At 34.3% G+C, this 13,995-nt stretch overlaps 2 protein-coding genes and 1 long non-coding RNA gene across 3 annotated transcripts; all 3 read right to left on the bottom strand.

Annotated features, from left to right (window-relative positions):
- LOC139990553 (dnaJ homolog subfamily C member 9-like) lies at positions 1–12,573 on the bottom strand. Its single transcript, XM_072009952.1, has 4 exons — positions 12,363–12,573; positions 11,917–12,231; positions 11,671–11,837; positions 1–530 (listed from the first exon to the last, which is right to left on the bottom strand). Exons 1-4 carry the CDS (start codon positions 12,454–12,456, stop codon positions 270–272), a joined length of 837 nt encoding a protein of 278 aa, XP_071866053.1. The 5' UTR covers positions 12,457–12,573; the 3' UTR covers positions 1–269.
- Positions 5,890–8,317, bottom strand: LOC139990573 (uncharacterized). Its single transcript, XR_011800590.1, has 2 exons — positions 6,664–8,317; positions 5,890–6,627 (listed from the first exon to the last, which is right to left on the bottom strand). It is a non-coding gene; the product is annotated as an uncharacterized lncRNA (long non-coding RNA).
- On the bottom strand, positions 8,742–10,990 carry LOC139990540 (uncharacterized). Its single transcript, XM_072009922.1, has one exon. The coding sequence runs from the start codon at positions 10,773–10,775 to the stop codon at positions 9,045–9,047; it is 1,731 nt and encodes a 576-aa protein (XP_071866023.1). The 5' UTR covers positions 10,776–10,990; the 3' UTR covers positions 8,742–9,044.
- Positions 12,574–13,995: the final 1,422 nt, after the last annotated feature.

Genomic DNA, 13,995 nt, shown 5'->3' with positions numbered 1-13,995 from the left:
TATATTTAAATTTTATATTTGTGTGGGACATACCTACATATAATTACAAAGAATTCCATCACTGATTTATGGATTTCTAATCAGTACAATGGCTTCAAAAGATGATATACACGTTTCAAATTTACAAAACTTAAATATGATCATTCTTTCCTCCTTTAAAAAAGATGTACAATAAAATGGCTCTTCTCGATCATTGATACTTAAGTTATAAAAATCGCGCGAATATTCTAACGTGGAGGGAGAGATTCGTGCGAAAAAAGTCTATCGTCCTACGTCTTCCTCTTAGTTTTCTTCGTACTTTTCGCGGTTTTTACGGTTTTCATAGCCGAGGAATTCTTTTTCTTCGTCGATTTTCCAGCCATGTTCGCGTATTTGTCGATCAGAGAATCGAAAAATTTGTCAGATTGACTCGCTCTGGCCTCGTTACGGCTCTGAATCGCCAACGCCAAATTGTTTGCAACTGCGTTTTCTTCGTTTTCGATCTTCAGCATCTTTTCTAGACGTTCAGCTTCCTCTGCTTCTTTCGCCCACTAGAAATAAAAATGAACGTCATTAATTTCCTTGATAATATGCAATAATTTTTACAATTAATTTATATATTTTATTGACATATATTTTTAATATATTTTGTTAGAAAATCGACTCATTCGTTTGTGGAATAATTGTTATTTGGAGTTATTTAAAGAATAAAACATTTCTTTTCACAAATTTAATATTTCGTTATGTAATAACATAATAAAATGTAAAAGTATTTATTACAGTTTAGAAATTAGATATTTTTATTAGAAAAGAGACAAAAACTAACTAATGATATTTGGACTCGTGTATCTTAAGACCTTTTTCCTTGTTTTCATGAATACTTCATTCTCCCCAAATTCGATCCACATTTTTAAATTAACCAATTATGATCAAATTGCATATTTTTATCGATTTTTATCCAACACTGCTACTCTCAGCCAAGTATAATAACCGTCTCAATTTTCAATTCTAATTCTTGACTCTGACTGTAATATTATTCAAACAGTGTAGAGAGTGAATAATAATTTCATCGGAAACATCGAACATTTCTGATGTCGAGTGCGAAGTGTACGCAAAAATCACGGACTTGACCCGTTGAAAAATTTTTGCGTAGAAAATAGAAACGGTCGGTATTCCGCCAGAAGTCGAATCGAGGAACCAGATTCTTTATTATCTTCCACTTTTGATGATCCCTTGTTAAAATTAACTTGTGCTCGCTGACGAGCAGAAACGAAGTCGAAAGGCAACCGGTTCCGATAATCTCGAGGATAGGCGTATGGCTAGGCATCGAAAATAGGGTTACGCGTGTCGTCAAGTGCGCGTAATTAACTTATTTAATAAGTGTACTGGAGCTGCACAGCTTCAAATTTATCGATCTCTTGGTATCTGTTGCTGCTAGTTAATCGAGTTTCTTATTAACTCATTAAATGGATGTTATAATTCCGAGACTGATGATTACACTTCGGCTCTTTTTATACAAATTTCTATTTCTATAAATAATTCTAATTAAACAAATGAAGTCTATTAAGTGGAAATTAATTTTATTCTCTAAATATCATAACAACTATTATACTTTGAACATTTCGTACATTTTTGTATATTATGTGCATTTTTACAATTTTATATTTTTTATAAATGCATAAAAATCCGTAGTCTACTGATGATATTAAGACCTGTAATTATTAAGATTTCTTTGCCTGTTCTGATGAGCATCACATGCTACTGTAATTTGACTCCAACTTTTTGGAGCACCTTGCAAATATCAGTCATTCGTAATTCACGATTATTATAGAAGCGTATAAATTAATTAGATAGCTTAAGATTAACTGAACAAATATTTATGTATTATATGTACATATTCAAGGAATATCTTTACAATCTATCAGTAGAATAAATCAATGTATAATGATTCATGGAAGCACTGGACACTTACCATAAAAAGCTTCTATGTACCTATATACATAAAACATTTTGAAATTTCATTAACACTATAACGAGCCACAACTACCATCATTATATTGGTAAAATTTAAACACAAGCTGAGAATGTATATAGAACTCATAAGACAGTTACTGCAAACATAAATTTGGCGAAAAATTGATACAGTATGAAAGCATAGTTGTTTCAAATATATAATATTAATATAACTAACTGCTTATTAATATACGATAATTCACTGTCCAAATATTTGTGAAATGTACACTTGCAATAAATATCTTTGAACGTCTACATACGTTTTCGGATTCCCTTCAAATCTTGCCAATATAATGATGACAATCGAGTTTCACTGTGGTACTAACGAAATTTCAAAATATTTCGTATAACACACATAGCATACTGTTAAAGATAATTCTTTTAGACAGTGTGGATTATCGACAAAACCAAAATACCAATATATAATAGCTTGTCCAGGTCACTCACAATCTGAACTGATTAATCTCTGCGTTTCGACAAATTTATTACAATATTCAACCTAAATTGCATTGTGGAATCATCCGTTTCATGTTCGCACCAAAATACACAAAACTGCCTATATATAATTTGTTGTTTAGTTAAAAGTAACAGAGCCTTATAAATAGAGGGGTTCCTATAATCTTTGAAGCATAACACACGCCTGTCTCATTAAAAGTAGACGCGACTGTTCATGGTTCATGCTTGTTGATGATGTTCCATATTCCCAGTGACCTACTCCATAATTCGGTGCTGAGGAAATTCCGTTATTTATAATTTCTGGCAAGTACATCTGAGGAGCGGCCTAATGTTAGGCGATTACACAACGCTTCGCGAAATTTTAAATGCACTCGCTTATCGAAATGACATTCGACTTGAAATTCGATGAGAGAACACAAATCCATTGTTAGAGAACTGGCCTGGTCCAACTACGAAGGCAGTGACAAATTGACAGATCGACCTGACGCAAGTTATTCCTTTTACTTCTTCTTCATATATCGCTTATCTATAGTTTATTCATGAAAAGTGTGAAGTACACAAAATAGCCTCGTATACATAGTAAATTTATCAGAGGGTTGTATCAAGTGTGCGAATTATTCGCACAAATATTTCTTTTTACAATCTTTTACTTTCTAGTGAATATTAAATATGACGAAACTGCGGCAAATTCCCATCCTTCGGATATTTTTACATCGAAATTTATACGAAGTTTTAGATATTAAAACTGTAAATGGAAATATCGGAACCTTAGAAATAAATAAATACAAATATTCAATATAAATATAAAGTTCTGAGTCCAGAATTAACTTACGGACTTGTTAAGCAATCCAAATATTTTGATTATCTACAAAGCGGTTAATAAATTTGTGTAAAAAAAATGTAAAAAATAAACTCGCGCCACTGTTACCCTTTTCATAACGCGTTTTCTGCATCTATGCAAAAATGGCTAATCGTATGTAAGAGGAGACATTCTCGAAGAAAAGGTGAGCAAATAAGTCAATTTTAGATTTCTACGTATCGAACAATCATAAGTACCAATTGCTGCAAACATAACAGAGCACCTCATTTTTCAATGCAGGAAATATTCTACCTATAGACGAGAATTCAATAGATCCACTGTAAAGGACAATTTGGAGAATCATAAATCAATACAGGAACTACCAAATTAACTAAAATATTCTAAATCATGTAACAGTTTGTAATCGTAGCCTTTCTGGTTGCCACTACATAATACCACTGGTATTACCACAGTTAGACAATGATCTAATCGGCAAAATCTTGTTGCTTTTACCTAGATTCGTTCCCGTTGTCTGATCTAATTGTACGTGTGATGATACGAACACTTCGAAACAATTTTTAGATCAAGATAGGAAGATTTATTTCCGACCCGTTGACATCATTGTTATTTTCATGCAAAGATTCGTGCAACTAAACAAATACGTTTGTTATGTAATAATGATTTAAGAAAGTGCTATGGATGATCAATTTGTCTTTGCCGATGAGATTTTTAGTTTCAAATATTTTCAAAGTCACATTTTTCGTATTTCATACGTTTTGTCAATCAATCTCATATTACCAACATTCCATTTTCGTAAATTATTCGCTTTCATTTTCTCTCTCTCTCTTATTTGAAAAATTATTATTTATTTACTCGACAAATGTAACGTGGGAATAAATGAGGCTCCTTCGTGATAAACTACTTCTTCTTCTGTATCTCTGTTACAATTTTAAGATGGAGTCTAAAAGGACTGTGATATATTTGTTTAAGTATTCGAGCGAGCTGCATGATTCAAACGTCAAGCGGCGAAGGAACTATTATTATTACTGGTAGGAATCGAAATGCAGCTCGATACATGCCAATGTTAAACCTCGACCACCAGATGCGAAGCTAGCTGATCATAATGCCTCGTTTGTCCTCACTTCCTTGTGAAGCGCGTTCACATTTGAATTATGAATAAAAATAGAACGATGAAGATACACTGTCGACCATAAGTATTACGGTGCCTACTTACTATATTTATTGAAAAACAGATTTTATTTTATTTGGTATCTTATATTATAAAATACCCCCTCCCAAAAAAAAATCAATGAAAAAACATTCAATTTGTCCCAAATATTAGTAGGTGGCCTGATACTTACCGCCAACAGTGTATATTAATATACATACAGTATATAATATCAAACAATGGAACAAGGTAAGAAAACGATCTTTCAGTTTAAAAAATTACAGATGTTAGAAAAAAGGAAATCAAATATGAGATATCATCTGGAAGAAAACCAGAGATCCATTCATAAACCATCGCTTGATGATAACATCCATGTAATTACCATAGCTATTTCCTCTCCTTTTCTTCTCTTTTTTTTTTTTTTTTCGTGTTATTGAAGCAATAATTAACCATGTCGAAGAAAGGCCAAAGATGCGTCACATCGTGTAAACATCATCGAGGAAAATTGAAACGAAGGTCTGTCATTATCACTGGATAATATTAACGCGTTGTTAAACGAGCAGCAGCAGTCGTAACATCGATGGCTCTAGATCATCGAGAATGTTAGCAGGGTTAATTCTCACAAAATTCCAGAACGATGACTGGTCTCGAAGGAAATTCGTTATGCAACGGTGCGCGCTGCCTCGAACCCGATGACTATTTTCAATTATTTCGTGATTCGAGTGATTTCCGGAGCGCCAGGCTCGCGGCCAGATGTATCGTTCGCTCTAGACACTGGGAGACGAGGTAATTCAAGGTTGCGGAAGCGCGACCCTCTGTACTCGTTCGGATGCACGCGTGTGCACGTCAAACGTGGATATTTTGGCACACCTTTCATTCGCAAATAACTCGCTACAATGTATTATCGATCGATTTAGCTATCGCACAAACGAACAGTTCCGTTAAGTCGAGACAAATTTTATCGGAGCAACCATTTACACTCCCATCCATAGGTCACTGGACACTTGTTTATTTTGGGCAAAACGATTGTTAGCACGTAGATACGATCTTCTGAACTGATTTTACCGTCTACCCATAAGTCAGTCAGTCGAATTAAAATATGCACGAGTTTATACTACCATGTAATTTTTATTACGAGATAAAGTTAGCTAAAGTTAGTTTTTACGTCAAATGTTGAAATTATATAACGTCGGAAGTATCGTATTTGTAGACACTCCAACAGTCGTTTTGCTCAAAGTAGGCAAGTGTCCGATGACTTCTAGATGGTAATGTACATACAGGGTGTCCAATTTTAATCTATAAATGCAAATTATTGATAAATTATCTGCTACATAAAGAAATAGTTCAGACAAAGAAGAAAGCGAATGATTTCGAGGGGAATACAATCTGCTATAATTAGTTGTTCCACAGATGGACGCGTATACGTAATAGAAGATAACATACGCTTTTTTTTTTAATTTGTAGATCATGTATGTAATTTTTCATGCATAATTGATGTAGTTTATTATTTCTTACAAAATAGCATTCAAATATTTATGTCGAAAAATCATTAGTTTAGAAGATATTTTAATCTTGGCAAAATACATATATTTTCTTAGATAAGAGCAAAGGTTGGAATTTATCTTCTTTACGGGTTTTTGTCTTTTTTAAATTGCATAATGGACAAAATGAAATTTTACAAGTTCTTCGAAACTACACACAAGTTGAAAATTAAAAATGATGCTGGCAACGTCTATCTGACGGTATTTTTGAACAAGATTGTTTGCAATAAATGATCTCTCATTTATTACGATGATACTTCAGAAAATGGGAGATTTACTCGAAAAGTGGGTGCCCTACCAATAAATGCCTGGTCAATTAGATTCAAAACCTAATCAACAAATTCCAATTTTTAAATAAACGATATAAACTATTAGCTTCCGTGTATCTTTGTGATATTCTTAATATTACTCATACAGACATTCGATTCGTTTATTATTTTAAAAGAAAGGAGAAAGGTTTAATTTGATCGATGAAATAATTCATCAAACTTCGAACTTCTGTTCAATTTGACAACTTAATGGAATGTCAATCTACCTGTAAACTGAAAGAAATTCAACAGGAAACGATTCTAAAAATCTGTCAAGAACCGTTGTTTACAGATCGATCAGAAGATTACAAAAATAAGATCAAAAAGCCAGAAAACCAAAGTTATATCACTCCTTCTAAAAACCTTATACCAGTCTACAATATACGATGATAACGATACTATAAAACTCCTAAATATATATAAAATATCGATATAAAATCGCAAAATTTCATAGAAAGATCTCGCTAACTATAATCTCGAAAATGATCAAAAAAGAAATTCTTTACAATTCTTGAAAAAAAGAAAAAGATAATAAAAAATAAACCAACATAAAGTCTATTGATTGTTGATACGTCCATGGAAAAAAAAAATAAAAAATGTGTTTTGTACTGTGCTCTATCTCGCATTTCCTATCAGTTTCCTCAGTTTTCACGACGTCATTGCTATTACGCTCATTATGAATGCACGTGCACGCACTTGTTGTTGAGATCGATAGATACCGAGTCCATGATGGACCCTTCAACCGATACGTTTCAAGATTTGAATGTCGCAATCGGGACTTCCGACAAGCGCTCTCGATGCCTGTTTACTGTTTAGAGCTGTCAAGAGAGCATCGATCAGTTAACACGAGTGAAATACACCTGTTGCAATGAAGAGAACGCGAATTTAATGTTGAATACAAATAGCTTTTCCAGTTGTATATAGTTTTAATAAATTAATTCTTTCGCAATTAATTGTAAGAGTTAACATTACACATTAATTTCTATTACGTAATTTACAGAAACGTAATAATATGACAATATAAAATAAAATACACTGAATTTTGAAGAAATTATACAATTTTTTTAATGGAATATATAATTCCATTTGTGGTGGAAACTCAACAGATCTCAATGACGCAAGAAAAATTATAGCACCCCAGAAGAACGAGTATAAAAACGGACTGATTCTTCAAAAAATCTACGATGGAATATCTCCTTAATATCCAATACGAATATGAATATATATTTTTTTTTTTTTTTTTTTTTTGAGAGTATGATATGTTCTACCTTTAGCACCGTTAACCCCTTCGCATCTGCGCACGAGATGTTTCGCGAATTGATTTTTACCCCAATCTATGGATAAGTTACGTCGTACCTTACCCCATTAAGAGTCGATATTTCATTCGTTCATTTCCCTACAATTATTTCGAAGATTTGGAAATCATTTAAATCATAAAATATTTATCGCGTTATGGTAAACTCTTCTTTTTTAATTATAAAAATTTTCTCGTTCTAATCTCTGACTTATAAATTAAACATCTGCAAAATATTTACTATCCTAATACTTTTTTATCTGTACAAATCAATATATAGTTTCTACACTGCACTTAACCCTTATCCTTCGACCTAGAGTGACTTCTGATTCACAATTTTTCTCCTAATATTAAAAAAAAAAACAAATTTTTGAGATCCGCGAAAGATGACAATTTAATCCTAACGTAATTAATTTAAGCTATACAAAATATTTTAGCTAAACATCTCTGATTTCTCACAGATCAACATGTAAGTTATTACATATACATTTACGCAATTTCCTCGCTTTACTTCACTGTTACTTCGGCCATTAATGATCTAAAAAAGAAAAAAAAAAAAAACACGCAAGATATAACATATGATTCATAGCATCGCATGTAAGCATCGCCGTATATTGCTGAGATATCTCGTCATAGATACGAAAGGGTTGAGCTCTTTGACAAAGCACGAAACGCAGCACATCTTGATAAAGTACACCAGTCAAGGTCGTTACATAACGCTCAGCATTAGATTGAACGACATTAGTAATTATTTCATTAGCACACCGGATACATTGCATTGGCCCTCGTCGCTTGTTACTGTTTCAATTGATATTCAGCATCGCGCCCCGTGGATATCATATTTGGCGCTCCTCCTTGGCAAACAAACGATGCACATCTTCTCGATACGTTCTAGAGCGTGCAGAACTAGCAAATAAACCGCTTAAGGTCCTACAACACGACCAATGTGACATCGTTGTAATTTCACAACAATGATGCTGTATGATTTGGTAAATTATACACATTCCTGTGCATTGCATCATTAAAAACGTTAATGTACCAAACCACACAGTTTCTTCACCTGTACAAAATAACAATAAGATCACGTAGTTCGTCTAGAACAGACCAAAATTAAGTCAATGAAACCACAAACGACAAGATTGCAGTATACTATACATACGCTTTGGGTTTTGCAGGCTCCGCGGTGCTTCTGAAGAATCAATCAATTCGGTTGGTTCCTCTGACAGCGAATCGCGATAAACAAAGTCTTGAAGATTGATCCAAAACCGAAAACGAACGAAACCAACAGCACTTATAAAATCACCCGATTTATAGTCTGCGATTAGATAAACGTCCTTCCGTTCAACTCTAGTTCGGTGCTTGCGAGAGCAAATACACCCGCACAGGTTCACGCAAACATTCGATTCGTCAACGAAAACTTGATTCATTGTCGGAGATTCCATCGGAATATACAGATAAATATTAAATAGTTTGACGAGACTTTTAGCTAAAATCCCTCCACAAGGACGCGAATCGCAAGAAGAACGGAAACGATGATCATCGTGATGGAGCTCTGGTTCGACGATGATAAACTCCTGGTTGAACAATTAGGCAATGGCTTATCGGTAGTCGTTTCAATTTGCACGATTGCCGATGTCCCTTCCTCCTGCTGTGGCCAATTATTCACCGGTGGCGGTGAATGAACAGTGACCGCGGGGTCGTAATATGGTGGTTGATAGACATTTTCAGGGTGAGCAGGTTGAACCATCACAGTTGGTATATGTGGGATGGAGTGAATAGATTGAGTCGTGTATAAAGAAGGAACCGAAATTTCTGATGCTTTGTTTTCGATATTGGGTACAGATGTAGGTGGATACTTTTCGTTTGATGGCATACTATTCTTTGCAGACCAACCAGAGTAGGGATCCATAGAACGCTCTGTGTTAAGCTCCACATGAGGTGGTATTTGGCTCGATGCCAAAAGGACTGAGTTGGGTGGGTTTGAATAATCCGGCTGTTCTGTGTAATGTTTGTCTTGGTTTCTGTGGGGTGGATAGACCTCGTATTCGCCACCGGCACCGACGGATTCCGAGGTTCTTGGCCAAGAACTCAAGGTCGTTATGTCTTGGCTGCTGTAGTCCGTCGTTTCACGTTGTGGATATGTTACCCGTTCGATTGGTGCAACGGTTCTTGGTGGAGTATATGGTGCTCTTGTATCTTCGTCATATGACGGATTTGTAGCTTCTCCTCCACTTTCGTACAAGATTGTAGTTGTTCTCCAATATTCCTCTGGGATTGATTGGTGATATATCATGTTAATATCGTATGGTGGAACTGTAGCTTTTGGTTTGCTTTCGTAGGGGTCTGCGTCTGTTCTTGGAGTTGTTCTCCAATCTGGAGAATTATGTGGACGATAAACTACTTCTTCGGTTGTACGGAACGGTGGTGGGGTATATTGTGTTGTTGCCATTGGAGATGGTGTTATAGTTGGATGCAATCTTTCGTGATGAGCAGGTAGCGGCGTGGACTGCTCCTCTATACTCTGTCCCTCTATGCTGCTCTCTTCGTCGTAATCGTATGGTATTTCCGGATAAATTAAATCGTTTGGAATTCTACTCCATTCTGGATCGCTATCGAAACTTACTCCATGCTTCTCGAGAAAAGCACTGACAGCTTTTGGACACTTGAATTCAGAATTTTCACTCAGAAAGATTCTTTTTAATCCCTTTAAATGTGACATGTCTACAAGATTTAGGCATTCTAAACGATTACCAGATAATCTTAGGTCAACAAGGCCGGGTAGATTTTTGAACAAACCATCCTCAATAGACTCTATGTTATTGTAATTCAGGTCCAAGTACGTCAAGTAATTTAATTTTTTGAACCAAGATACCTTTATAGTGGTTAAACGATTGTTGTCGAAGCTTAATTGTTGAAGGTTACTTAGATGTTCAAAGGCTCCCGGTTCAATGTCCGTTATACCACAGTAGGAACATCCTAGGACCCAGAGATCCAAACCAAACCTCGAAAAGGTATCCGCAGTTATTCGCTGAATTGGCATGTGAGAAATTCGAATTTTTCCAGTCGATGCAGGAAGATTGTCCAAATCGGACAATTGTCCACCCGTACAGGAATATTCTATCATGTCGTCGTTCTTTAACTGCTTGCACGCCCCTTGTACATCACTGACACTAGCACACAATAAAGCGCATAGAAATAGTCCGAGGATGCCAACCATTTTTGTTAATTTTGAATAATTGTACAATTGCACTGTTTAAAATATCATACGTTTTAATTAAAGTTTTATATGGATATCATTATTTTGCTCTCATATGTTTGAATAACTTAAAGAATCGCAGTCATCGTGGTAGGGATTTTAGCCGAAAATTCTGCGACGTCTAGCGATCAGCTAGAACCGATCTAATTGTTCTGTAGACTGAATCCTCTCTTGCGTTCCCTCTTTACTTATTTACTAGTATTCCCCCCTCCCAATCGTACTACTAGTCCACCTCCTACTACTGCTTCCAATCGTGAACCAGTACTATGTATTGATAAAAATAGAAAAGCTTGAAAATAACGTACTGCTCACTTGTTCATCAGATCTCTAAAGTGATCTATAGCGGAATTGAAGGGGTGAGGTGCCGCGATTAAATTTACGAGCACGTTGTTATTCGAATGCACACCGTTTACTTTCGACAAATTTGACATCGAGAAAATCACACTTGTTAGGTATGCACAATGGAAGTATGTAAAAAGCGCAGTACTTACTTACGTTAAGAGATTATATGTAAGTATAATTTTTAGATCATAGTTTAATTTATTAACATATTACATAAGTTTCAAATGTAATAATATAGAAATATTTAAAGTATTAGAAATCTTTGTTCCATAAGATTATAACTGCAGATTTTTAAAGATACCAAAATAGACAGAATATGCACGATACGCAAAAATATGTGAGATATCTAAATGAGTATTTATTAGAATGTCTAATATGTAAAATTAAATTTCTGCTGACGTTTCATTGTTCCGCTTGTGTTCATAAAAGTATAAATCTGCATAGCTATTTGTAGTTTAATTATACGAATAAAATTCGTAGGTAATATTTTAAATTCTGCTTGTTTGATACTTACCTTGCGTTTTCTACGTTGCTTCTTCTTATCATTTTCTTCTGTAAAAGCTTTGTATTCTGGAACTTCACCCTTCTCTATGAGACCTTGGATAATACTATGTAACCTTGGTTCATCATCACAACTAGTAAATGGGACAGTTTCTAGGATATAATCCATATCTCCTTTACCTATACAAAATAATTTTATTGTTTTAATAAACTAAATTTATTAATGTAATTTCCTTGTAACAATTATAGATTTACTCACTGTCCATGTAAGCCCGCTTCAAATCTTTGATTTCTATTTCAGACCCTTTGTAATTCTTTTCATAATTATTAATATCTTCGACTGAGATTTTTTTGAAAAGTGACTTCCAATAATCTGCCCAATTTCTCATCATAACTTCTTCGCTTTCTTCGTCATATTGTCCAGACTGATCATAAATCTTACGTTTCTCATTGTCACTAAGAATAGAATAAATTCGTCCAAGAACTTTAAATTTTTCTGTAGCTTCTGCCTTGATATCCTCCTCAACACGATCAGGATGTACAAGGAGGGATAACTGATGATATGCTTTTTTCACTAAAAAGAAGTTAAGAATAATTGTTATCTAATATTTAAATGCAATTCTAACTTTCGTTTAAGAAGAACTTTACACTTAAAAATGTTTAGTTTAGAATCATAGTTTGAACAAATAGGTTATGTCTACGTACCTTGTTTATCGGTAGCTTTTCTTGAAATTTTCAAAACTTCGTAAAAATCACGAGCTCCGAAATATTGCTCACAAAGATCTAATAAACTTGTCATGATTTTGATTCTTTAACTACTCACTAATAAATATTGTTACACACTACACCAAGTGACAGAACTACAAGGTTATACGTTTTCGCGCTTATTTTCAGTTGGATACATTCAAATAGTTTCGTGTAGGTCGCGACATCTAGAGTTACTTGTGCATGTTAGATAATATCTATATTATCGACGTCCAATCACTTTTTCATCGTAATTGCTACCACTGTTAATGCTACAATCATTTAGTCAATGATCATTGATTAATACACAAAATACATGTGACACTAAATGAGCCTTTGCGCTTCACATTTTGAAATACTAAAGAAAATTAAAATGTCTTCTATAATACCCTCTACAATTTATAACTGCCATCTGATTCTGATAAAAACATAATCGCGGTAGCAACCAATTAGCTCATATTATTTGCCATATAATTCATAATTGTATCATATAATATGGCACAATTAGTAATTATATGTCATTTAAGTAATACAATCTCAAATAAAAAATATTCATCAGTATCGAACAGATATATTGTTCAACAGTATTTCCATTAACAAACGCCCAGAGGGATGCTGAAAAAGAAATAGATCCAATAGCCAGAAGGGCGTCCCACTCGATAAAATCCCGAACAAACCGCGAGTGGAATATTTTTCTATTTCGCAACGCTAATTTATTAAATCTATAATTATAAAACAGAAATTTCTCAAAATAAATCGCGAGGAGTGCTTTATAATATTTCCAATACTATTTAATTTGCTATTGACAAAAAAAAAAAAAAAAAAGAAAAAGAGAAGAGAAAATGAAAAATTCGCGGAAGCATACACCGTACTGGGGTGTTTTAATCATTAATCACTCTCGCAACACTACATTAAATAATAATCTGTGCACTCACGCTTCAACATACGCAACGCTAATATCGAGATGTAGTGCAGCTACGTTCTTCGAAGCTGCTGATGCTTGGCCACCTCTTTGCAACTGTTTTAGCTGCATTAGGTGATCCAGGAACAGGAACAGATTTCCACAATTCCAGTGGAAGAAATTTGGGCATTTCATAGACGCAACACTACGTAAAAGAACGCGATGATTCGTCAACGCAACGCTAATCGGAAAAATGACTAAAACAATCCCGACGAAATATATCGCAACGCTAATTCTTAGGAGAAATTTAACGCGAAGTTAATATTCATAGATGACAAAATAAAAAAACTATTTCAACTATACGCGATGATCACAAATCGCAACGCTACGAAATTAACTCAAAATTAATGTAATTTCTATTCAACTTAAAATAAAATAAAACGCGACAAATTCAAATTCTACTCTTTGATAAATTCTGATGATTCTTCACAATAGAAAACACTAAGTACAATCGCGATATTTTACAAATCGTAACACTAAAGCAAACGCGTCTTTCTATCGTAACACTAATCCAAACCGAAGTGGGTACTCCTTCGCAACTCTAATTAGTAACGCGATATTTAGATTCGCAACCCTAATTTACAACGCGAAATTTGGATTCGCAACTCTAGTTCAAACCGTGATTAATCATTC

Source organism: Bombus fervidus, chromosome 9 (assembly GCF_041682495.2).
Source record: "Bombus fervidus isolate BK054 chromosome 9, iyBomFerv1, whole genome shotgun sequence".
In the NCBI taxonomy this organism is placed as follows: Eukaryota; Metazoa; Arthropoda; class Insecta; order Hymenoptera; family Apidae; genus Bombus; species Bombus fervidus.
The sequence above is the reverse complement of the archived record's forward strand: the minus strand, read 5'-3'. Positions and strand labels throughout refer to the sequence as shown.